The sequence below is a fragment of the Agelaius tricolor genome, unplaced genomic scaffold (assembly GCF_023055355.1).
Source record: "Agelaius tricolor isolate 1412-34295 unplaced genomic scaffold, bAgeTri1.0.p SCAF_17, whole genome shotgun sequence".
Lineage (NCBI taxonomy): Eukaryota > Metazoa > Chordata > Aves > Passeriformes > Icteridae > Agelaius > Agelaius tricolor.
The window spans coordinates 12333325-12356892 of record NW_027269277.1 but is presented as its reverse complement, the minus strand read 5'-3'; the positions used below and the strand labels follow the sequence as shown (position 1 = coordinate 12356892).

At 43.7% G+C, this 23568-nt stretch overlaps 1 protein-coding gene across 4 annotated transcripts in view; it reads left to right on the top strand.

Moving 5' to 3' along the window:
* Positions 1 to 22259, top strand: part of GPR50 (G protein-coupled receptor 50) — a 42948-nt gene extending 20689 nt beyond the window's left edge. For 2 of the 4 annotated variants that reach the window (XM_071442492.1, XM_071442491.1), the window contains one exon: positions 17763 to 22259. In XM_071442492.1, coding sequence (XP_071298593.1) covers positions 17763 to 18631 — 869 coding nt within the window. In that variant the 3' untranslated portion in view covers positions 18632 to 22259. Of the gene's footprint in view, positions 1 to 11109; positions 11171 to 11784; positions 11827 to 17762 lie in introns of all 4 variants that reach the window. The other 2 variants (XM_071442493.1, XM_071442495.1) reach the window with 2 other exon arrangements.
* Positions 22260 to 23568: the final 1309 nt, after the last annotated feature.

The window sequence follows — 23568 nt, the reverse complement described above, 5'->3', positions numbered from 1 at the left end:
TGCATGGTTCCCAAAGTGTCAAAAGTTGAAGACAACTGTACTTTCTGGGTCTCCAGAGAGAGTGTGCAGTGCCCCCACCCCCTGACTCCCCTAGCATTCCATCCATCCTGGTCCCCTTCCTCCCTCACAGCCTGTCTCCTGGGCTTTGTCTGCCTTCAGCCCAATCCTGTATGAAAACAACGGAGGGAATTGGGAGGGGCTGTCATTTTCCTTCTGCTGTCACATCCCCCAATGAATCTGAGGGTGACTTGTGGGTTTAAAGTGAACTAGCAGCAGTTTTAAGCATGGTCCTGCACGTTCTGCTCTTACTCCTGATTTTTCTCTACTCATTGAATGCAGCCTCATGTTAGAGAGGGAACTGTCCTGCTGACTGCAGCAAGCAGGCACTGCAGACAGAGGGGACACTTCACTCATCAGCTCCCACTGCTTTCATTGGTGATGCCAGGCCTTGCAATCACATCTGGGAGTTTTGCAGGAGGGTGGGAATTCCACACAGTTGTATTGATGAGGCGTGTAGTCCAACCTATGTGTTTTCATCAGCCTTTTTCTCACTAAAACCCTTTCAATTGAACTCTTTTTGTTATTCTTGAGCGTGTTTCCTCCTGCCCTACTTCATGTCCCAAGGTAAAAGTTACCATTAAAGGTTTTACAGATAATTGCATGTTTTTATTGCATCCTGCAGGCAGAGCTCAAAGGTTGAGAGGAAAGATGTGCCAAACTGGGCTGTCCCTGAGAGGATTTCCTTTGTGATGGAGCATTCTGGCTCTAGCTGACACGTCAGCCAGATTTTCTTTGTCAGCCTTCATTTTAGAGTGTGACCAGGTAATACTAGAAGAAAATATGGCCTTTAGTTCTTACTCCTAGGTTTTTCCCTGTTGGCTTTCAAACCAATGATGTTTCTGAAATGTTGAGATGCAGATGTGTTTCTGTGTTTTCTTCCAGGGAGTGAGCAATGGCAGCACTGCAGGTCCTCAAATGAGTGCAAGGTGATAATATTTTACAGAAGAAACCTTTGTTAGTGAAAAATTATGTAATCAATTTCCTAGATTCTTTTTTGCAGAAAACAATTTTTTTTTGTGTGTTATGAGGAAGAACAAAATAGTGGTTTTGACATCTTCAGAAATTAAGGTTTTCATGTAAAACTTTCTTGAAAAAAGTCCCAACTCAAGACTTTAGTTTTATAATGAAAGTAAAAGAGCTTGAAGTCACGGTGAAATATTCTGCTCCCAAATTTCTTCTTGTTTGGTGCACTGGAAATTACATTTTCTGAGGTAATGAAGAACAAATTGTGTAGTAGCAGGAGCCAAACACTCTTGTTCCAAACAAAAGGTTATTTTTACAACCTGTGTGCTGGAGTGTGCCAGGAAGTGTGTGAGGAAAGAGCAGTGACACTCCAGATGCCACACTTTACCAATCCTTCAATTTTCAGTTTTTTTTGAATTGCAAAGTTTATCTTGTGTTTTGGATGGAATAATACAGACCCAGATCCAACAAGCAGTCTGTCTTCAGTGGCTTGATAAATTGTTCTTAATTTTCTGGAATAGGTTAATTTCATTTAGGTAAGGAAAGGCAAAAAAGCAGACTTTTTAGGGCACTGCCAAAAAGAAGATTAAGTCAACATCAAATCCATTAGTCACCCGATTTATCTGTGTTGGCTAACGCCATTTCAGCCTCTTTGTCTTTTTTTTTTCCCTTAGGTGACAATTTAGGTAACTCAGAATTTCACTGCTGTATTTTGCAGCATTACATAGTGGTTGCTCTGCATAAAACTAGGTTTACTGCCCACTTAATTTTTTTTAGGCAGATTTTGTTTAATTTTATTTTTCATGGCAACTTTTTCTTCTTCTGTGAATGTACCAGTTCTTTGAAAACTAATTTCTGGGACTGTGCAATCCTAATTATTGTTGTAGGCTGCTGCAGAACATGCCTGTAGTAGAAGTTGCCTCTATTAATTGTGCATTTTTATGTGCCCATCATTATTCAGTGCTAGTTCTGGGTTTCCTTTCAGGATGCCTGTTCCAGGCTCCATGTTGTGCTTCCTTGGGGTTGTCTTGGCAGCCTTTGTTCTCCTCATTTTAGTTTCTTATGACAAAGGATTGGAGATTCCTCATAGACAGAGGTTCTGGTGTTAGTTGAAGTCTAATCACTGATGGAGACTTTTTTCACCTTTGGAATATCTCTAACATGTCCATCCTTTGAGGATTCTTTGCTAATTCCCTGGTGTTATATTTTTCAAATTCTTCCAAGAAACATGTATGCCAGCTATTATCCCTGCCTTTGCTGGTGTCACTGAAGCCATTAGGGATTTAGGGGAAAATACTGGTTTAGAGGAGACTTCTGCTAATAACTTCTTCCCAAAATGAGTTTTCATCTTCTAACCTGAGACATTGAAGGTGAGTTAGTTTCACTTGAAGTCAGCAGCAACCTCTCAACAGGAAATGTTCCTCTGGCACCACGGTGGGAATGACTCCACAGAGTTGATGGGAAGAGTGTTGCCTATGAAATTTAAAGTTGCATGTGCTACATTCAGCATTTCTCATCTAAACTCCTCCCAGTGTGGGGGACTGTGGGGAACTCCAGGGCTGGTGAACAGGGATGTGCTTCTGCCAGTTATATCCCATTTCTTTGGTTGTTCTTGCTGTCACAGCCCCTGAGCCCGCCCTGCACAGAGCTGTGCACAGAGCTGTGCAAAGTGCTCAGTGTGGGAGGACTCCCCAGAGCCAGAAGGTGAGCATGCTGGAAACGTTTCAATTTCTGTTCTGCCTCCCAGTCAATGACATCCTCTTACTTGTAGATACCAGTGAATCCACTGGAGGCAGATCTTTTGCTGGCAGGGCAGGAAGCTGGAACATGCAGAGGCAGCGGTTTGCTCGTGCTGCGTGGCGATTAACTGGAAAAGTCCTTGCTTGGAACAAGAATGTGTCTCTCGTTTGTCCTTACATTCAGTTCTCCAGTATAAGACTATCTTTTACTAATTAAATGCAGAATTACACAGTGCAGTCACCTTCTGTCCTCTAAAGAAATAGAGAACAAAATGTGTCAGCGCTGCACTCTCCTGCTGTGGGATAATCTGGAACTGGCTGTTGGTTATGTACTTAATTTGTTTGGGTTGTCAGTGTTTATTAGGAGCCTGATTGAAGCAAAATCATTCCATCCGTTCTGGAAATCAGCATCCTTCTAGCAAAATGTACAGCTTGGCTTGCAGGATACTTTTTAGTCCCAAGTATTTCCCTGTGGTTTCTGTGGTACCTCTACAAAATCAACTCCAAGTGTGACTTAATACAGTCCTGTTCCCCCAGCAATCCCAGCTGCTTTCATAGTGTAGTCACCAGTGCCTGGTGGCATGGAGAATTTGGGAGTGCTGAAAGGTGGTGACAGGAGTGGCCTTGACCTCTCTGGGAAGAAGGAAATGTATGGTCTGTTCCAGGATGGCATTGCTGCATCAGGCCCATCAGCATCCTCCATGTTGAATACTTCCATGTTATAATGGAATATTGTAACACCAAGTGAACAGCAGTAAAATTCAGTCTGGTAAGATTTATTACTTTAATATTGGAGGGCTTAAGCTGATACCAGATTAACATATTCATAGGGTTTTAGGAACTGCTTGGGTATTAACTGCTTCCTTTTAAACTGAAAACTTTGCAAGGGTGTTGCATCTCCTCTGCGCTAATGACTCAGTCTGTCTTTGTAAGAGGTTGAATTTCTTTACATGATGTTTTGAGACTAAATATGAAAGAGGGGAAATGGCCCTTAATTTTAACAAGTTCCCATTTGGTTTAACAGCTGCTGTGAGATCTCTCTTGTCTTTTTGGCTGTGTTTGCCACTTTGGCAGTGTGTTTCTGATTGTCAGAGTCATACAGAGTTCTAATGAAGTGCAACACTTTTTTCTTTTCCCTACAGCTGTTATTTGTCATTTGATATAACTCTGCCTTGTGAGAGTTTTATTCCTGTATAGATGATAAAAGGACAGCTAGTATCAGAAGGCAGTGCTGGCATGAGAGTTTCTGCTTTGTTGCTAACATAGAAGAACCCATCGCTCTCCTTTTAAAGGATGTGTTATGTGGCTGAATTTGGGAAAGCCTTTCAACTCCTGAGGGAGCCAAAGCCAGCCTCGTCCCCTGTTCTCCCCCTTGCTGCTGTCCTGTCCTAATTAGCAGTTAAACTCCACGCCCTGTGCTCCCAGTGCCAAGACACTGACTTCTGGCAATCATGGGAGGTTTGTTTTTCACTGCAGTGCAGTAAACACTCTGTGTTTCTGCACTGTGCTCCCAGATCAGGGCTGTCAGACCTGCTGAGTCAGCAAACATGGCCCACACTCCGTGGGGTTCATCCTCCTCCTCTGCCCCAGAGGGGGAGATGTGGCAGCCAGGGCTGGGTGATGTGATGGCCTGGGCACAGCGTGACCCTGGAGAGGCTCTTGGGTGGTCCAGACTGGAGAGTTTGCTGCAAGAGCTGGGCTCTGTTATTTTGTGTAAATCTATTATTGAAGCTGCAAATCCTGGTTCTGCTAGGTCTGACGTTACAGATAACCCCCTGATTCCTTGGAGTACATACAGAGCTCAGCTGAGCTATTTCAGTGTTGCACATTTCACGTGGCTCTTGCACAAGGGTGATCCTGCTGGGCTGAAGGTGACTCCCATACTCTCAAGATGTTTCTTGAGCTGCCTAAATGCACGTGCAACCAACACTGGTGTGCTGCCATGCCTGACAGGGAAATACACACCATATCATTGCATGCTGCCAGCTCTGCTTGGGAAGCAGACTGTTTGCTGGACTCCACTCATTAATGTGCAAAGCTGTCATCCATTGCTAGAAACGTGCCAAGCAAATTTTTGGATGGAATTTCTGCAAAGCTCTTTGTAATGCACACTAACCTTGCCTTATGTCTCCCTGTTCTCTCTGTGTTTCTGTGCTTTTGGGGTTCCCTTTGAAGGAGGTGGTGGGAAACATGCTGTGAGTTTCCATTCCCTGCCTGGATATGTCTGTGTTACACTGCTGCTGAGGACTAGAAACCCTCTAACCCTGCCAAATCAACCCCCTCTTAGAAAAGTATCTTTAATGATATGTGATATTCCCACTGCCCTGAAGATTTCATGGTGAATGTATGGCATTGGTATTTGTTACAAATACTTCTCCCTAGAAGATTCTGTATTGAGCCCACGCTTCATTTAATCCTTAGAACTTCTCTTACTTTGGAGTTAGTTCATAAACAAAATTGCTTTACTGGGGACAGATAACAACATGGGGTTTCAGCAATTAAATGAAAAGTAGCAGGGAATCCTAAGGAGAGGAAATGGAGGGTCATAAATGGCTCTGAAGAGACTTGAAGGCAGGAATTAATATCTTATGCTTAATGAATGACAGCCCTTCAAAAATGCTGTTAGATAAAGCAATATAGGAGTGGAGAAGAGGACTTTTCAGAAATTGCACAGACTGATAGATGGTTTTTCTTTTAGAAATTTAGCAAACTTGACCATTTCTCTTGTCTTTGGGGAGGGTGGCAAATGAAAGCATGACCTCTAAAACTGATAGAAATTCCAACACTTCAGGAGCAAAAGGCAGTGTGAAAAGCTATAGCTTTTTCCTCTATTTTGCCCCTGCCAGGGGAGAGATCTCACACTGACTGAAGGTGCTGAGTTATTCCTTTGTTTCTGACTTTATTCAACCAGCACATGCCTAAAGCTTTTTTTATGGTCGCAAGTAGGGTGGAAGGTAGCTTGGATTTGAGTAAGGGCAATGTAGTTACAGAAATCATAGAATCATAGATTCATTTAGGTTGGGAAAGAACTCTAAGGTCATCAAGTCCAACCATTAGCCCAGCACTGCCACGTTCTCCGCTGAGCTATATCCCCCAGTGCGACATTCTCACACTTCTGGAACACTTGAAGGGATGGTGATTCCACCACTTACCCAGGCAGCCTGTTCCAAGGGAAGAAAGACTCCTCCTTTTAGCAGTTTTTAAGAGCTGTGGCTGAGGGGGATGATCAGTTGACCTCCCAGGGTCCCTCCAGCTCTGTTGCTGCTGATGGTTTTATAGTCACACCCTCGGCTACATAAACATGGAGGTGGAGAGCAGATTCTCCTTTACCAACCTCCAACTGGCTTGAAAGGTCCACTCAGGGTTAGCATTAAAGGGCTGCATGCAGCCCTCCCCTCTGGGTTCCTGATGGGAATCATGAGGCTCAAGTGAACACATTATCACTTTGAAGTATGGAGGTGTGGATGCGGATGCTAAGTAGTTTCAGAGAGAAGAAATGTCGGTGATTTATTTCTTGCTGAGAAATTTCATTAGGGAGAAAAAGGAAAAGGAGGAGAAAAGTTTTAGGGGGACACTGAAAGCATCATCAATTGATGGTGGTTATACAACTCTAAAAGTAGGCCTGCCCTTATCACTACAGATTAGAAAGTAGGACTCAGGGGTATTCCAGGATTAGGCAATTTAGCTAAATACGTCAGAGTTTCTTTGCCTTATGTGGATGGCCTTTTTTACAGCATCTTTTATTCTTTATGGAGCTTTTTTTTTCTTTTTTGCTGAGGGCAAAATATAGTTTGTAAGAGCAGAATCCAGCAATGCTCTTCTACTGGAAGCTATTGATAGCAAAGTGTCTGCCAGCCTTTTCAAGTATTATCCACAAGTGTGAGATCTGCCCTTGGACATATGTATTGCTGTCTGTAAGTCTGATTCCTTACTTCCTTCAGTAGTTTAGGTGTCACTGTCCCATGGAGTCTTATTTGCCTTCAAGCCACTTGGACATTATCCACCACTGACTCCCATTGAGATCAGTGTTGGAGCATACTCACTTGAACCGTTTGTTCACACAGGCTTGTGCTGGAACACATTTACTCTGGACTTTACCGCAAAAGCATCTTTTCTCCTTTTATAGACCCACACATTGCACCTCAGTGTTTTGTAAGTCTTTAGGAAAAGAACAGTAGCAGATGCCATCCAGAAATACATTTGGGACTCCCTAGTCCAAGTTTCTCACATCATTGATTGTTTCTTGTTGTTCATCCTGTACCCAGGCTTGACATGAGGTCTGTAAACCCTGTGGAATATCTGGAGTGAAACTTTTGCTGATGTTCTGGGAAACAATGTTTTTGGACTCCTTTCTGGGAAAATGAAGGCATGAGAGCTTTTTTTATTTTCCAGTATCATTATATTCTTACTGAACCAACTTTAACTGTTTGCATTGGACTTTTGCCTATGTAAAAGGACTTATGCCTCTTTGTATCAGAGTCCCTAAAGTGTTTCCAGGTGAAAGTAACTCTCCATTTCCTGTGGGATTAGTAAATAGTTATGAATGAACCAGGAGGTCCAGAACAATTTTCTTTTACTTTCTTTTCTCCTATTTGCATGCACTGTGTCTCTCACAGTTCACACAGTCTTGATGAAGCCATGACATCTTGGGCCTTTCTTTGCTTGTCCATTTTGTAAGGAATATTACTCCTCTTCCTAGCAGATTGTGAAAGCTGGATGAGCAGTACTTCAGGTATCTCAGCCCTTTTCATTGCCCTCAGTCATGCTGCTTTCCTGTCTCTCATGGCATCATTTCTCTTCCAGCCTCACCTCCACTGCTTGTGTGTACTGTGGCTGTACCTGCTTCATGCCAGGTTCAGCATGAGGCCACAGGAGAAAAAAATGTGGGCTCTAGGGAATTCTATGATCTAAATCTAGCTCATGGGGTTTTTTTGTTGTTTGAAAAAATATGTTAAGGTCTTCTGAAGAAAGCCAATCAATTGGGGCACAGCACTCCCTGTAAGGCATACCAGGACTGTGCTGTAGCCTACAACTAGGCTATCACCTTGGAGATAGTTTGGATCCAAATTATATTTCTTTTTCCTAAGTATAGTGGCAAATGCTGTGCAGAAGCACAGGTGATCATCACCCTGCTACTGCCCTAACACCCAAGCCTTCATTTAGGTAACCTAGAATTGGTTCAGAATGAGTTAAACAGTGAATGGTCTTCATCAACGGAAACATTTTTGTATAGTGAGTGTTTCTTTAGCGGCTTCATTATTTCCATATGCAATTCAAAAGAATTGTATGGGAAAAAAAAACCACCTCCCATTCTCCCCAGCTAAGAAGGAAGAGCTGGGACTGTAGAGAGAATCATCCCTGCTTTGTCAAGACAAATTGTTAATTGTGGCATCTGCTCCTTTGCAGTGGATGTCCGTGGTGGTAGTGACTGGTGCTGGCACTAAGGTTTAGTCAACAAACTGTGCTGGTGAGGCACAAGGAGGAGCAGGAGCAGCTCCCAGGCTCAGCTGTGGTGGTTCAGCAGGGCTCTCCAGGGCAGTCAGACAATGTTTTTAACACTGAAATGAGCTGTGTGTTCATAGCTGACTGTATGCTCTGCCTGACAGCTGCCTAGGAGTTGGTTGCTTGCACACAGCTCCTTTCTGGGAGCACACTTTGACCAACACCAATAGCAAAAGAGCATTATTAAGTCTGTTAAGCCTGAGTTGGCAGATTTTTTTTCTAGAATAGTAACAGATGGCAAATGCTGGTGGTACAGCTGCTAGGACTGGGAGAGGACGGATGTTGGTTTGTCATTTCAGTGGATGCTGGCAATAATTCATATTTATGTTTATACAGGGTCTTTCCTCTTTGAGAGCACTTTACAAACCAGGTGATAAATAATGGCCTGGAGTTAACGTGGGCTGGTAGAGCTCATCCCTGAGCCCATGTGGCCAGTGTGGGAGGGTAAACATAAGGGCATTGGCCTGTGCTTCCTACACAGCCTGGATGTGGATGGGGCAGCTGCTCTACATAACATAGTGCCACTCAGCAGGGGTTTCAGGCTGAAAAGGGGGGCAAACAGCTGGAATTCAGGGGGTGACACTGGTATCCAGGGTGTCAGGTGCTACTTTGGGTACTTGGACTGACCTCTGGCTGTGTGGAGTTTTGTGTAGACTCTTCCCAAAGACATCTGTGTCCCACAAGAAGCTGCCTTAGGGTTGGGTAGCCACCAGCCATGCTGTCCTTGTGGCAGCCTGGGCTCTGCAGATCACCTGGCTCTGGCAGAGCTGCTCAGGCTCCCTCTCACTCTGTGCAAGTTGGGGGGTGGCCCCAACGCCCTCTTGACTCTGACACTTGCTCTCCATCAGCCTTGCTGGGATGTGCTGTGAAGGCAGGCAGGATTTCCAGGCCCATCTTTAATCCAAGCATTTGGAATTGATAGGAGAAGGAATCAGGATTTTTTGTGGATTGGCTCACTGTCTCATGGTGTTACTGAGGGTGATGAGTTTGGTGGATATAACAGTGAAATGACAGAAACTGGGGCTCATAAGCAGAAAGAGCACTTTTTTAGCACTTCTTTTGTATTTATTAGGAGCTGGATCAAGACCACCACTTACTCCTTCTTCATTACTAGCAGATTCACTTGCCATAATTGCATTCAGGAAAAAGATCCCACTAGCAAGAGCTAAGTATAGAAATCAATAAGAATTGCAGCACTGTGGTTTTCCCTAATGCGAAGGGTCAGAACTTCCAGGAAAACACAGGAAGAAATCATTAAAAGGCACTTAAATGAACATTAAATGGTATTTTAGAAACTTGAAAAATGTTGAAGGTAGGTAAAATGTCAACTTTATATCATTTTTCCTTTATTTATATTATATTCAGATCACCTTTTCAGGAAGGAGTGCCTGAGGTGAGCAGGATGTGTGAGGATTAATGGGTAACAACATTTGGAAACTTGCCAAATACAGTTTCCCTAGGATGGTGTAAAAGCTTCTTTTTCTTTATAAAGTATTTGAAATTCTGAAGATGGGGAAGTTGCTCTGCATTGGTACCAAAAGAGGGCTGACCATTTTTTAAGTGTTCAGAAGAAGATAGAATTTAATAATTTTTATTCATCTGAGAGTGAATGTCCAGCTACCATTTGTGTAACAGCAAAAGAAAAATCCTCCCCTTTACATTGCTTCCAGTGTAATGGTAAGTGATATAAGGAAGGATATGAAATCATGTTAACAGGGCTGTTCTCTAATTTCTAGCTCATTTCCACAGACTTCTGAGCTCAGCTGAGGCTGTGAATCTGGCTGATCTTAGCCAAATGAGACTTATGAATCTCTGGGGTGTGAACACTGCCAACTACTGCCCTTTTCTGCATTCAGTTAGAGTGGCTGAAGGCACGGCTCAAGTTTTGGCTCTAATTGTTTTGGCAGCAAAACAATTAGAAAGTCATGACTTAAAAGTCTAAAATCCAGTAAATCCAGTCCTTCACCTGGTAATGTAAACAATTCTTGAGCCATCAGCCATGATAATATATGGTGCATAACAAATGTAATTGAAGCCCTACAGGGCTGGTCCTTCCTTCTCCAGTGAATACTCTGAGGTTTTTCTCCTTCTCTCTCAGAGTCCAGAGGGAAGGGCAGCTTTCACAGCTGAAATGATGTACTGATGAGAGGGCTCATGGAGTCAGGGGTGCCAAACCTACACCAAAGTGTAGGTCACAACAAGGCAGAGGAGGAGGAGGAGAGTTTGCTTTGTGGACTGCCTTGGCCTTGCTCTGTGCATCTGCAGGGCTGGCACAAGGCAGGAGCAGCTCTAAGTGCCCCCAGTTTTCCCATAGGGAATGATGCCAGCAAACCAGATAACAGTTGGTGGCCCATACCATACTGCTATTTTCTGGCTTTGTGGTTGTGCTGAGAGATCTCAAAGGACTGTTTTCAGGACTGAAATTATTCTGGCGTTTAATGCATTTTTTAGGACTTTCATAATGTCCTTAAATTGGATATTTCCACATTGTCTAATCTTATATCCTAAGAATGCTGTGGGTTGGCAATACCTCCTGCCCTTTTTGTTATTATCCTGTGTATCATTTTATGCAGCACAGTCAGGATTTGAGAGCAGCTGACAGCCCAACTGCACTGTCTGTTTAACTGCAGGAAACCACACTTTATCCCTGTCTGAATGCTAATGCTAATGGAGTAATGATAGCAGATAATTATTGAATGCCTTTTCCTTTCTTTTGTTTATTCCTCTCTTTGAATATACTCCCTAAATACACATATAAAATCCTCAATTAAAATTTATGGATTAATGAATTGAACAACAAATTTTTTTTTTCTTTTTTTTTTTTTTCTTTCTGCCTGGATCTCAGTGAGAATTTTGCTGATTTTCACTTGTGCTCCCCTGTCAAACATTTTCAGTTGTCATAATGGGTAAGTATACACTGGGCTGTCATGTGGGTACATCAATGTATCAGTGCTTATCAGAATGGTGGAAAGACATGACAACAGTCTGGGATTCCTCCTGTGTCATTGTGTGTGGTGTGGAAGCCAGGAGCTTGTAAGGATCAGTGCAATGGGTCCCAATCCTCTACAGAAGGATCATTCTTAATGCACTTTGATGGGATAAATATTGTCCACCCAGGAATGACCCTTTAGAGTTTGTGATGTAAGAAATGCTTGTCAGAGTGAGGGCTGCAGGCTCAGCATCCCCCAACACCACAGCATGGTCATCCACTTAATTACAGCAGTACATGAGCAGTATGATTGCACATGCTCAGTGGTATCTTTATGTCATAAAAAGAAGAAAATTGATCTGAAAGCGTTTCCTATGAACTGCCACTTAGCAGAGCTGAGCACACACTTTACATCTGCAGGCTGGAGGTTAGTGACATACAAGCTATCACACAGCAAGTGGCAGGTAAAAACAAACAGGAAAAGGAGGCCATCACGGCTAATAAAGAGTCTTGCTGCATGCTGAATAAAGCTTTTTATGACTTTATTTTTTTTGCTTGAAGCAAATAGTACATTTTGTTTCTGTTTTGCAGTGAGCATAAGCTTTGGAAGGTTAAACAGAGTATTAGATTATGGTAAGTGGTCATCAGAGGCTTGCTTTACAGTCATGGCCTGTTAAATTGTTTACTGAACCTCATTATATATATGTCTCTGAGGCTGATGTGTGTCTTAAATCCCATTTTTCTGGAAGACCTGAGTCTGTTGATTTTTTCATAAAGCCTGAATGAACAAACATAAAATTTAAGATTCTCTTTATTATAAGCTGTGATTTATAGTATAATTATAGTCGTAAGAAGTCACTGCAAACATAACAGTTTCATCAATAAACTTCCAGAATTTTGTTTAATATCTTCACTGACAATCTGGATGAGAGGATTGAGTCCACCATCAGTAAATTTTCAGATGGCACCAAGCTGGGAGCGTGTGTTGATCTGTTGGAGGGCAGGAGGGCTCTGCAAAGGGACCTAGACAGGCTGGATGGATGGGCCAAGTCCAACAACATGAAGTTTAATAAGTCCAAGTGCCAAGTCCTGCACTTTGGCCACAACAACCCCTGCAGTGCTACAGGCTGGGAACAGAGTGGCTGGACAATGCCCAGGTAAAAAGGGACCTGGGTGTGCTGGACTGAACATGAGGCAGCAGTGTGCCCAGGTGGCCAGAAAGACCAATGGCTCCTGGCCTGTGTCGGGAATGGTGTGGCCAGCAGGCACAGGGAGGTCATTCTGCCCCTGTTCTCTGTGTCCAGCTCTGGCCCCTCAGCTTAGGAAGGACGTTGGGACACTTGAGCGCGTCCAGAGAAGAGCAACAAGGCTGGTGAGGGGCGGGGAACACAAACCCTGTGAGAAACCACTGAGAGGGAGCTGGGGGTCTCCAGCCTGGAGGAGACTCAGGGGTCACCTCATCACTCTCTACAACTCCCTGAAGGGTGGTTGTAGTTAGGTGGGGTTGGTCTCTTTCTCCAGGCAGCGACTGACAGAATGAGAGGACACGGCCTTAATATGTGCCAAGGGAAGTTTAGGTTAGATGTCAGAAGGAAATTCTTCACTGAAAGAGTGATTGTGTGCTGGAATCAACTGCTCAGGGAGGTGGTGGAGTCACCGTCCCTGGAGGTGTTTAAAAAAAGACTGGACATGGCACTCAGTGCCTCCTAACACCAGGAGGTATTAGGTCATAGGCTAGAATAGATGATCTTAAAGGCCTTTTCCAACCTAGCTCATTCTGTTATTCTGCAATTCTGTAATTCTGTTATTGTGTATCTTAGCACATTTTCATAAATACAGGTTTTTAGTCCTCCTTTTCTACAGCTGTCAGTTAATCTGGCAGAAGCTGGACAGAGACCAGGGTCTGATCTCACTGCTGGGAAGAGGTTGGAACAGCAAGGTGACCAGTCATGCAGTGAGCCCCATGGCACTCATCCATTGTGCTCATGGGTCAGCTTCTCCCTTGCTCCCTCTGAAGCTGTTGTGTGGGGTTTTGTTTGCCTCAAAATGCTGTGCTGGGCACTGCCTATTTGGGAGCAACTCAAATCCCTGAACAGAGAGGGGGGAGGAAGCAGCAGCCTGGACAGCAGGCTTACCTGGAGTTAGACTGTTCCAGGTGAGCAGAAGTTGATCCACAACTGTGTTTCTGCTTTGGTGCAAATCCTGTCACTCAGGACAGTTCAGTTTGAGCACTGGGTGTACAGGTAACAGTGCTAACTTCAGGTTGCATTGAGCATCTGTCTTGTTCACCTGAAGGAAACAGATTTGTAGTTCTGTAATACTTCAGCAACGAATGTAAAAGAACTTCATATGAACAACAAAGAAACAAGAGGTTTGGATGTTTGGACATTTTGAGATGTACAAAAAGTGACAACTTTCAGAAAGATATTTTATCTCCTTCTCCCCCCTCAGCTTTTAACTCTGGTTCTAGGTTCGGGATATGCAAAACCACAGCCTGTAAAGGACAGCCCACAGCTGCTGTGTGGGAAAAACAGGGAGAGGCTGGATCTGTGCAACAGGAGCTTGGGCACCAGGGGATTTCCAACAGCCTCTTGAGGCAGGCAGTGCCAGTGACCCTGGTGTTTGCACAGTGATGCTCAGTTAAGCTCTGTAGAATGATACCTGTTTGGATGAGTCAGGTGCTGTTGGGGCAGCCTGCCAGTAAAGACTTTTACGTATGTGGTTTATTGATTTGCAGAATTCATTGAGGTATTTCCACATTTCCTAGAACCAGGGCTTGACAATATGTCCTCAGATAACCTGTGTTGTTGGATAATCCAGGCAGAATGAGAGGTAGGGCCGGGGAATTGCTGGAGTACAGGAGCAGACTGCTGGAGTGGGCAGAAATAGGTTTATGGGAGCAGAGGGAGAACTCAAAGAAGTGCTAAGGCACGAGATGTTCTGGGATAAATTCCCTTTTGCATCACTTGCACATGCCTGTAATCTGCTCTGCAGCTGGGCTTCAGGTTTCTTGGAGTTGTTGTTTTCCCCTAAGCAATTGTGGAATACACTGTGAACAGTGTGTTGTACCTCTATAATTTGTAGCTTTGTGTTGGACTTCTGTAATGTAAAAGAATTTGTAATTTCTCTGAAAATGGGGAGAAGTCTGTGTTACCAGTGTTACACTTGCCTTTCTCCCCCATTTCTGCCTCTTCATGTATGACTCTGTAACTGGGGGATGGAGCACAGTGGCACATGAGCCAGTTTATAATAAGTAGAAATTAAAAAAGGGATGGAAAATGTGAAAGCTAATAAGGAAATATAGTCGCATGCCAACAAAGAGAAAAAGATTCATCTGAAAATATTGTTGCAGAAGCAGATAAATTTAAATTGGAGATAAAGCCCTACTGGTATTATTTATGGGCCAGGCTCCTTTGTTTTACAGTGGGAAAATGTAAAAAAGCAGTACTGGGGATCACTGGCAGGAGACTGCTCTTTACCTTTTCTAAAAGCCACAACATATTAGATGGCTTCCCATTCCACAGTGTCTTTGGGAAGGGGGGTCCCACCTCATCCTACAGAGGGGAGGACACAAGCTGTTGGGGCAGGGCTCAGCACACGGTGGTCTCACAGCAAACCAGGGACTGCAAGGCTAAAGCAATGTTTAACTCAGACTGCTCCTGTTTTAATAATTAGCCAATAGCCAGTTCCCATACTTTGAAGGGCATGTTCTGCTTTGGTGGCATGCAACGTGCCCCCTCTTTTCAGTACTCAGCCATTAAAAATGCACTGATTTCCAGGACTGACCTGCAAGTGGCTGTTTTATGGGTCTGCCTTGCCCCTTCATGTCACCAGAAGAAAAGGATGAAGTTGAGCACATTCCCACCTAAACTGGGAGATGGGTTTGTTTCTGTGAATGAAGTGAACCCTTCTGGCTGTATTTCAGGCACCCAGCACCCTGCTGGGCCATAGGTCTGGTGGGTAGGAGAGGTGAGACTGTGCCATTGAAGGTACAGAGCAGGGCAGGTTTGCTCCCTGAGTGGAGGAGATGATTATTTTCTTGATAAAACCATCTCATTTTCTCCCTGCAAGGAAGTTGTGTCAAAATAGTACACACAATACTGTGCTCTTGGATTGAATCCAAACTATGAAGTTCATCCTGTGAATATTATTTCTATAGATTTTTTCTTTATATTTTTGCTTTCAAATATTCAAGTTGGTTAAGAAAGACCAACAGAAATGGCTTATTTCTTCCAGCAGCTGGCAGTGAAGTAAGATAGTAATTTTCCCTATGATTTTCTAAGCTTTGGATTAAATCCATGGATGTGGTGTTTTAAGTAGGGAATATTCAGCTTTGTTCTGCTCTGCCTAGTTCAGAACTGGACGTTGAATATGTCTCTTTCATGCCCAGCAAAGGCAGAGACTTGCTTTCTAGCTGCTTGTGTATAAATGTGTATCCAAGCTGGACAGGTCTGGTGAAGAGGGAGAGTTGTGGTCCAGTTAGTGGAGTCTGTCTCCAGTATCCTCTGGAAGTCTCCTAAACTGGATTGCTGATCCCTCTCTGTCTCTGTTTCGCTCTCTTGAAAATTGTTTTAGAAAAGGAAATTCTGGTGCTGGGGTCACATTTTCTTTTTGTTGAAGTGCGTGTTTTTGATTGAGTGAATAAAAGTTTTGCTGCAGAAGAGCATTCCCTCTCTGGGGTGCCTGCAGCCTCACTAAGCCTGGCCACAGTTGGTTCTGCCCTTGAAAATGGGCATAAATGGAATTAATTATATGGGGGACCAGGTTCAGTAACTGCATTTTAAAAGGCTCTCAGTAAGTTATTAAATCAGCAAGAAAGCAGCACTGAGGCCCAGCAGATGCAGAAGCTGTGTGCTGTGGTAAACCTGTGTACGTAAAATTTCTCTAAAAAGATTTTAGCACTTCACATGACCTCTGCTAATACTTATTTTGAAGTGACAGTCTGTGTCAGCTGCCTCAGCTGCACACTGCCGGGGGCTGTTCTCCAGTCTGGACTGCTTTCTGGTCAGCATGAAGTGCCCTGATAGAAGCTGTTGACTTGTCCTGATAGTTTTTGTTGGCACAAACATAGCCATGACCCAACTGCAATGGCAATGCAGCCATGCTTTCCAACAGCCCTTGCATGTTTTTTCCAAATGCTAAAGCCTGTGACCTGGTTGAATCAAGATGTAAGAGAGTCCTTTCAGGGATACTACACAAAAATACCTCTTTTTAGTAATTTTAAAAATAGATATCTACTCCACTAGACAGCGGGATATGAGGGCTTGAAGAGGAGGTGTAGGTGTGATCAGTTGGATGGGACGTTGCCTCTATCACATAGGGGCACAGGTCTTCACACCTCAAATGTGTTACATACAACTGTATTCTCTATATATATTCTCTCTATGTGTATATATATTTGCTGTCTAGTAATATTTTTCTTCCCACTGCTGCAGCTACACCTGAAAGTTGCAGAGTTAGGAAAACTGTTTTCTCTAGCATGCTGTCCTCTAACTGAAGTGGTGAGCTCCTGCTGAAATGACACTCTCTGTGGTCATCAAAATGCTGAGTATTGACAGGTGTCCTTTTCAACATTATAGCTAGTCCTGTAGTTACACCAGTTCCCACAAGACCTCAGGGTCCTTTTCTTAATGCAATCCTCTATGCTGACTGGCAAGCTGAACAGAAAGGCTTTTTGCCTCCCTGAAAATACGCTAGACTGATGAAATGAGCAGCAAGTGCTGTTAGAAGGTCACTGGTCACCCAAGTCATTGGAGGCTGCTCCTCACAGTGGAGCTGTCCGGTGTTGTCCCACACAATACAGCATTTTCAATTCAATAAGGCTTAAATTATTTTATACTTGCTGAGACTCTCAACTCTCTGGTGTAGAGCCTAAATGAACAAGCTTCAGCACATACTCTGCAGAGATGACTGACTGCAGCTTATTAATCACATTCTCTGCCCAGGACCAGAAGTGAAAAAATGACTGGCCTTCCATATTGAACTGGACAATTTTAACATTAAAAAGACGGGAAAATATGCCAAATAAGATAAGCACATCAAGGCTGCCTGCACCATGATTCCTTGAAAAACACACAATTATTAGCATGAACAGTGCAGAAATTCTGGTGAATGCATACCTGCTTACATGCAAAAGAACAAAAGAGACTTTTCCTGTGCAACTGTTGTCAGTGAAATGAATACACCACATAACCTGCCTACCATACTCCTTTGGCCCATGACGGTCAGAGAGAGTCAAGCTGGCTGGTTAACAAGGAGAACAAAATCCTTCTCTCCTACACAACTTAAGAGGACCACAGGTACCTGACTCCCAGCTGTAGCCAAGAGCCAAGTTAAAGGTAACACTTTTAGTGCAGACTGTTCCTAAGAAGGAACGTGCAGGTCAATCATGCCTAGTTACTCTCCATTGCTGTCACTAGTACAGCAAAGTCTTATTTTCTAGGGTTTCACATTCCAAATGGACAGTAGAGTGAAGCCCATCAGAGGACTTAGGGCTAAAGAGGAGTTTGGAATTGCAAGTTGTCCATCTGGACCTACACTAACCTCTCGTGGTCTCTTCTTTTTTGTAGGCAACATCTTTGTTGTCAGCTTGTCTGTTGCAGACCTCGTGGTTGCAGTTTATCCATACCCCCTGATCTTAAGTGCCATCTTCCACAATGGATGGACCATGGGAAACGTCCACTGCCAGATAAGTGGGTTCCTGATGGGCTTGAGCGTCATCGGGTCCATTTTCAACATCACGGCGATCGCGATCAACCGCTACTGCTACATCTGCCACAGCCTTCGGTACGACAAGCTCTTCAACCTGAAGAACACCTGCTGCTATCTCTGCCTCACCTGGACACTCACAGTGGTGGCAATTGTGCCAAACTTCTTTGTTGGCTCCCTGCAGTATGACCCCCGGATTTACTCCTGCACCTTTGCGCAGACGGTGAGCACGTCGTACACCATCACGGTGGTGGTGGTTCACTTCATCGTCCCACTCTCTGTCGTGACCTTTTGCTACCTACGGATCTGGATCTTGGTGATTCAGGTCAAACACCGGGTGAGACAAGACTGCAAGCAGAAACTCAGGGCGGCTGACATCCGAAACTTCTTGACTATGTTTGTGGTTTTTGTCCTTTTTGCTGTGTGCTGGGGACCATTAAACTTTATTGGCCTTGCTGTTTCAATTAATCCTTCAAAAGTGCAGCCACACATTCCAGAATGGCTTTTTGTCCTGAGCTATTTTATGGCCTATTTTAACAGCTGCCTCAATGCTGTGATCTATGGGCTTCTTAACCAGAATTTTCGGAAGGAATACAAAAGGATATTGCTGACACTGTGGACTCCCAGGCTGCTGTTCATTGATGTGTCCAAGGGTGGGACAGAAGGGATGAAAAGCAAGCATTCTCCAGCCATAACAACCAACAACAACCATGCTGAAATACACCTATGAGTCAGGACTACTATTTATTCTGGATTACAGTTGTGTATATAATATATAAGAGCCTTTCTAGCTGTGTTTATTGCACAGCTGGTGTTGCCCTCATGCAAGGAAGGAGTCTGCAACCTTTCATGCTTAGCTTATTGCTGTGACATCAAGGCTTTGAATAAGGATTTCCAGAACGGAAATAACTGATTTTTTTTTTTTTTTTTAATATGTCATCTTTCACTGTGTGCCTAATTAATCGGTTTGGTTGCTTTTGCCACAAGCATGCCAATACCCGAAAAGGGAAGTGTTCAGAGTGCATGGAGAAATGCAGTTATGCTTGAAATGCAACCTTCAAGAGGCAGCAAAATTGCCATTTATTACACACAAACCTTTCTCCCCTCCCTCTGAATTCTATTTTTCTAGCATTAACTTAACCTGAACTGTATCAAACAAAGTGTAAACTGCATGGCTTTTTACATTATAGATAAGTAACCGTATTAGCCAGCAGGTGTATGTTTGGGCATGCTGTGTGTTTTTCTTTTCTCTTAAGGTTTAGGAGCTAGCCTGGGCTAGATGTGAGGCAGGCAGAAGCCAGACCAGTGTGTGTCTGATGCACTCATTTTAATTGAGTATCTACAGACATTAAGTACCCCTGCACTCTCCTTCCCAGGCCATGAGTAAGTATATGACATATGACATAATCTAATTGCAGTAAGATACTTGGAGCCTGATTCTAATTTAGGCAGTATCCTATCATGGCCAGCAGTCATTCCAAACATCTTCAAAAGTCACTGCTACATGAACATCATAATAAGAAAGATGAACATAGCACAGTCCCATTTGTCTAACTCGGATTGAGACTTTTATGTACAATTTACACTTGTAGACAAAGGCAGAAGGGGAAGGCAGTGTTGTTACAAAAATCCCTCTTTTTGCCCATCACAGAACATGAATTTGCTGATTGGAGAAAAAGTGGAGGTTATTTTCCCATTTTATTCATGTACAGAACTGTAATTAACTCACAGATTGGGGAGACAAAAGCTGCTTAAGCATAATTATGCATCAGTTCTGTTTGAGCCTGGACTGTGCTATCTGTATCACTGGAAACAATGTCATGAAGTTCTGGGGAGGCCGGTATCACATTAGACATAAGCACATGGGTGAAGATAAGGCTGTTTCTTTAATGGAGTATGAAAGGGGTGTGTGTGTGTGATGGCAGCTGTCTGTAGATAGGACTTCTTTGTTTCCTTAGCTTCATTGTGAATTCATCTCTTTATGGCTTTAAATGTGGATCCTGCTTTGAAACAATCCCCTAAAATGAACAGGTAAGACTCCCCTGGTGCAACTCTACCTTCAGGTTGTCACCCCTGCCTTGATGCCGGTGTGCTGAGGGGCACAGCAGGGAGAGGGGCAGGTCTGAGCCCTGGGGGTCTAAGGAGGACAAGCAGGCAGCCCTGCCCCTGGTCAAGGACTGCAGTCTTCTCTCTTTGGTTCTAGTCAAGGCAGGACTAGTTCCCAGCACTGAGCCCTGAAAGACTGAGACCAGACTTCATAGGCTCCTGGAGATGGAGGTATGTAGGATTTCCCCAAAGCCTGAGCAGGCAGTGTGCCTAATCCTTAGTGAAAATAATAAGCCATTTGTGCACTGCTTTCTGAAACCAACTTGCTGCTGATTGTCCCTTCTGATGATTTTTTCTGGGGGGAGAGGAATTGAGAGAAATTAAGGCTCTTTCTGAAGTGGGCCTAAGAACTTTGCATGCTGCATTGCCTCCATGAGGACTGAGTGTCTCTGCTGCTCTGTTGCCATGTCAAGGTCACTGCTGTAACAGGGGGGCTCTGCATTAATAGGGTGCCCTGGCACTTAGAAAGTTTCAAACTTGAACATCTCAGCCACTTCAGATGAATGTTGTTTTAAAATGCACTGCAGCCAGCCTCCCATAATAGGAATCAAACTGAGTTCTGTTTTGGCCTCTTAATCTGTCTCAGCATGGCCAAATAAAGGTATTTTGACCCTCAGAAATAACTGTTGTCTGTTCGCCTTCCAGAAAAGCCACCCTGGATGAATTCACACCATTCCATGCAAGCAAAATAATTTTGAGTTAAGCTTGGATAAGAAAAGCACTGAGGGCACATAACTGCAGGGAGTGTTTGTCCCCTCACGCCTGGGAGATGTCCCGTGTTCCATGACTAGTCTTCAAAGTCATTTGCAATTAGCCACAACAGTGTTAGTTAGAATCACATTAGCAAATAATTTGAAGCATCTAGTGCCAATTGAAATACTCTGCTTTAAGACAATTGTGAAGAATCTTGTGCAAGTTTGCCAAATATCTCAAATACCCCAAAGCTGGGGATTCATCTTGGGATTCTTGTCTTTTTAACTGAATGTTCAGTGGAAGAAATGTGGGGGGTTTTTATTATTATTTTATTCCTTAAGCTTGTATTTGCACTATTTCCTATTCAGGCTCCAAATTTAACAGCCAGCAAGTATTTGAACCAAACCAAGTCCAAAGAGGTCCTGAACAGGCAAGCTGTGAGAGTCCCTTCTCCACCTGGCAGGAATGGGAGCAGCAGGAGCACGATAGGGCATCTCCCCAGGACTCACTGAGTCACCACTCAACCAAACTATGCAAAACGATCTGCTCCTCTTCTGCCACAGGCTCTGAGCCCAGCTGCTGCCCAGATCTCTGCAGGGGCCAGGCAGAGTACCTGCTGTGCTGGGGTGGCTCTGGCAGCACAGGGAGCACAGCCCTGGCACGACCTGTTCAGAAGGGCTCTGGGTGTCCCAGGGAGGTGCCAGGGCTGGGTTGGTTCAGCCACCATGGTTGGAGGCTTGAGCTGAGTCCTGCTGGAGCTGAGGTTTGCAATATGAACCATGGGAAGCAGGGAATGTAGCCTCAAAGAGGAAACACTGTGCTGTTTGTTTGCACTTTGAGAGAGGCAGCGCTTAGGATAGGATGGAGTTTTATATTGACTTACTTTAAAACTACCCAAGCAGCTCCTTATTTTTATGTTAGGAAATGGTTAACAGGGTACAGAGAGTTTATTTTTGTTAGCATTTGTTTACAGAAAAAGGAAAGTGTGTTTTAGCTGAGAATTCTGAGCAGTGTCACAGTTTCCCTATGGGAATCTAGCTTTAGTCCAAATTTGAGATTTCAGTGAGATCCTACAATTTCAATTGCATTCTGCCAGTTCCACCTGTTGCATATCTGGCCTTAAGTCTCATTGAGATCTCATATAAACTAATTTCAAATCACTTGCTCTGGGTTTGATATGGTGTGTTGAATACCTGTTCTAGTCCCAAGCTCTAAAATTGTTGTGGTGGAAACTTATGGAGAGGCAGTATTGCCTAATATTGAAGAAAGATTAATCTCTCGCCACAAAGAAATATTTTTGGATGTTGCTAATGAATGTTGTTTCATCAATTTAAGAAGAATGTAACCAATATATTTATATATAAATGTATATTGTATATGCTGTTTCCATTTTAATGTTTAATTGAGAATCCTTCAGTATACTTTCCTATTGCCATTTTTGTTCATAAAATAGACTAATTCCCTTTACCTGTTAAAAATGTAATAAATCTGCCATTGGACTACTTACTGATTTTTTTTCTCCACTAGCAGTTACTTTTTAATAAATATTTGGAACATCAGCTTGAGTTTTGTTGACTCCCAGAAAGCAGATTGAATTGACAACCGTGTTTGAGTTCACACATATCTCAGCAGCCCCGCTTGGACCTGGAGGTGAATGACCCAGGGCACCTGAGACATCTCCTTGGATCCACATGTTTTCTTCCACTTGTCTTTGAGCCAGCTGCCTGATGCACTCTGGCCTTCCTCATCAGGGAAGAAACCTTCTCCACACAGCCATTGCTCTTCTCACTGTGTGCCCCTGCAATGTCTTTTGCCTTTCTTGTCCCTGTCCGTGTCCACCCTTGTGTCTGTCCAGGGGTGCTATGGAAGCAGAGTTTGTCATATCCTTTCCCCTGCTCTTTCCTGGGAAGGACAGCACAGCTGAGCTGCCAACAGGAGGCTGTGGGAGCCAGGGTGGTTGCAAGTCAGGGCACAAGGTGGTGTTGGCTTGTAGGGAAGGGATGGGACAGAGAGGGTCACCCTGGGCTGGGGGCACAGGGAGGGCTGACACACACGGAGCTTTGTGAGGATGCTGTGTCCAAGATGTTCTATTTGTGCTCTTTTCCCCACCTCTGTTTTGGAGCAGGTTTTGCTGTACTCATTCAGTTCTTCAGCCAATAGGTTCTATCCACAGGTTGCACTGATTATATTCCCATGCTGACTTGACTGGAGCTGTTCTGGGGGAGTCTCTGAGCTGGTTGTGAAGCAGGGAATATGGGAGTATGGAAAGGTCCAATGGTTAACAGCAACTTGAGCTCCTGTTTCCTAACCAGATGTCACATAGAGTCATGGTGTTAAGGTACTAGAGACTGAGATTATCCAGTAAAACAAAGAACATCTGTTAAACCAAAGAACTGCTGAAAAGCCATGGAGCAGACATGTTGAATGAACAAGGACTATTCATTCAATTACATCCCCAAGCAGTTTTGTTACTTTTTTTCCTAATCTTTTCCAACACGCACTGGATTTCCCCTGCTGCTTCTACAGTGAAGCCTGCAATGCTTGGTGGTGTGACATGCTGAAAACAGTGTTTATGATAGTGGCAAATCTCAAAATGGTTCTCTGTGCAGGGCTGCCAGAAAACCCTTTCATGGACTTGTGTCTGCTGTTTCTACCATGTGGAACAGAATAAATTGAACTGTCAGAAGTAAGGCAGTGTTATTTATTTACTTACTTGTCACAAAGTATAGTAACTGGGAGATAAGACAGAGATATAAAACACAAGAGGTGTGGAAATTTAATACCAGGATAAAATCTCACTCATAGTGACTATTTAGAAACCAATATTTGTCCTAATGTATTTACCTCCAAGCTTATAATTTATAACAT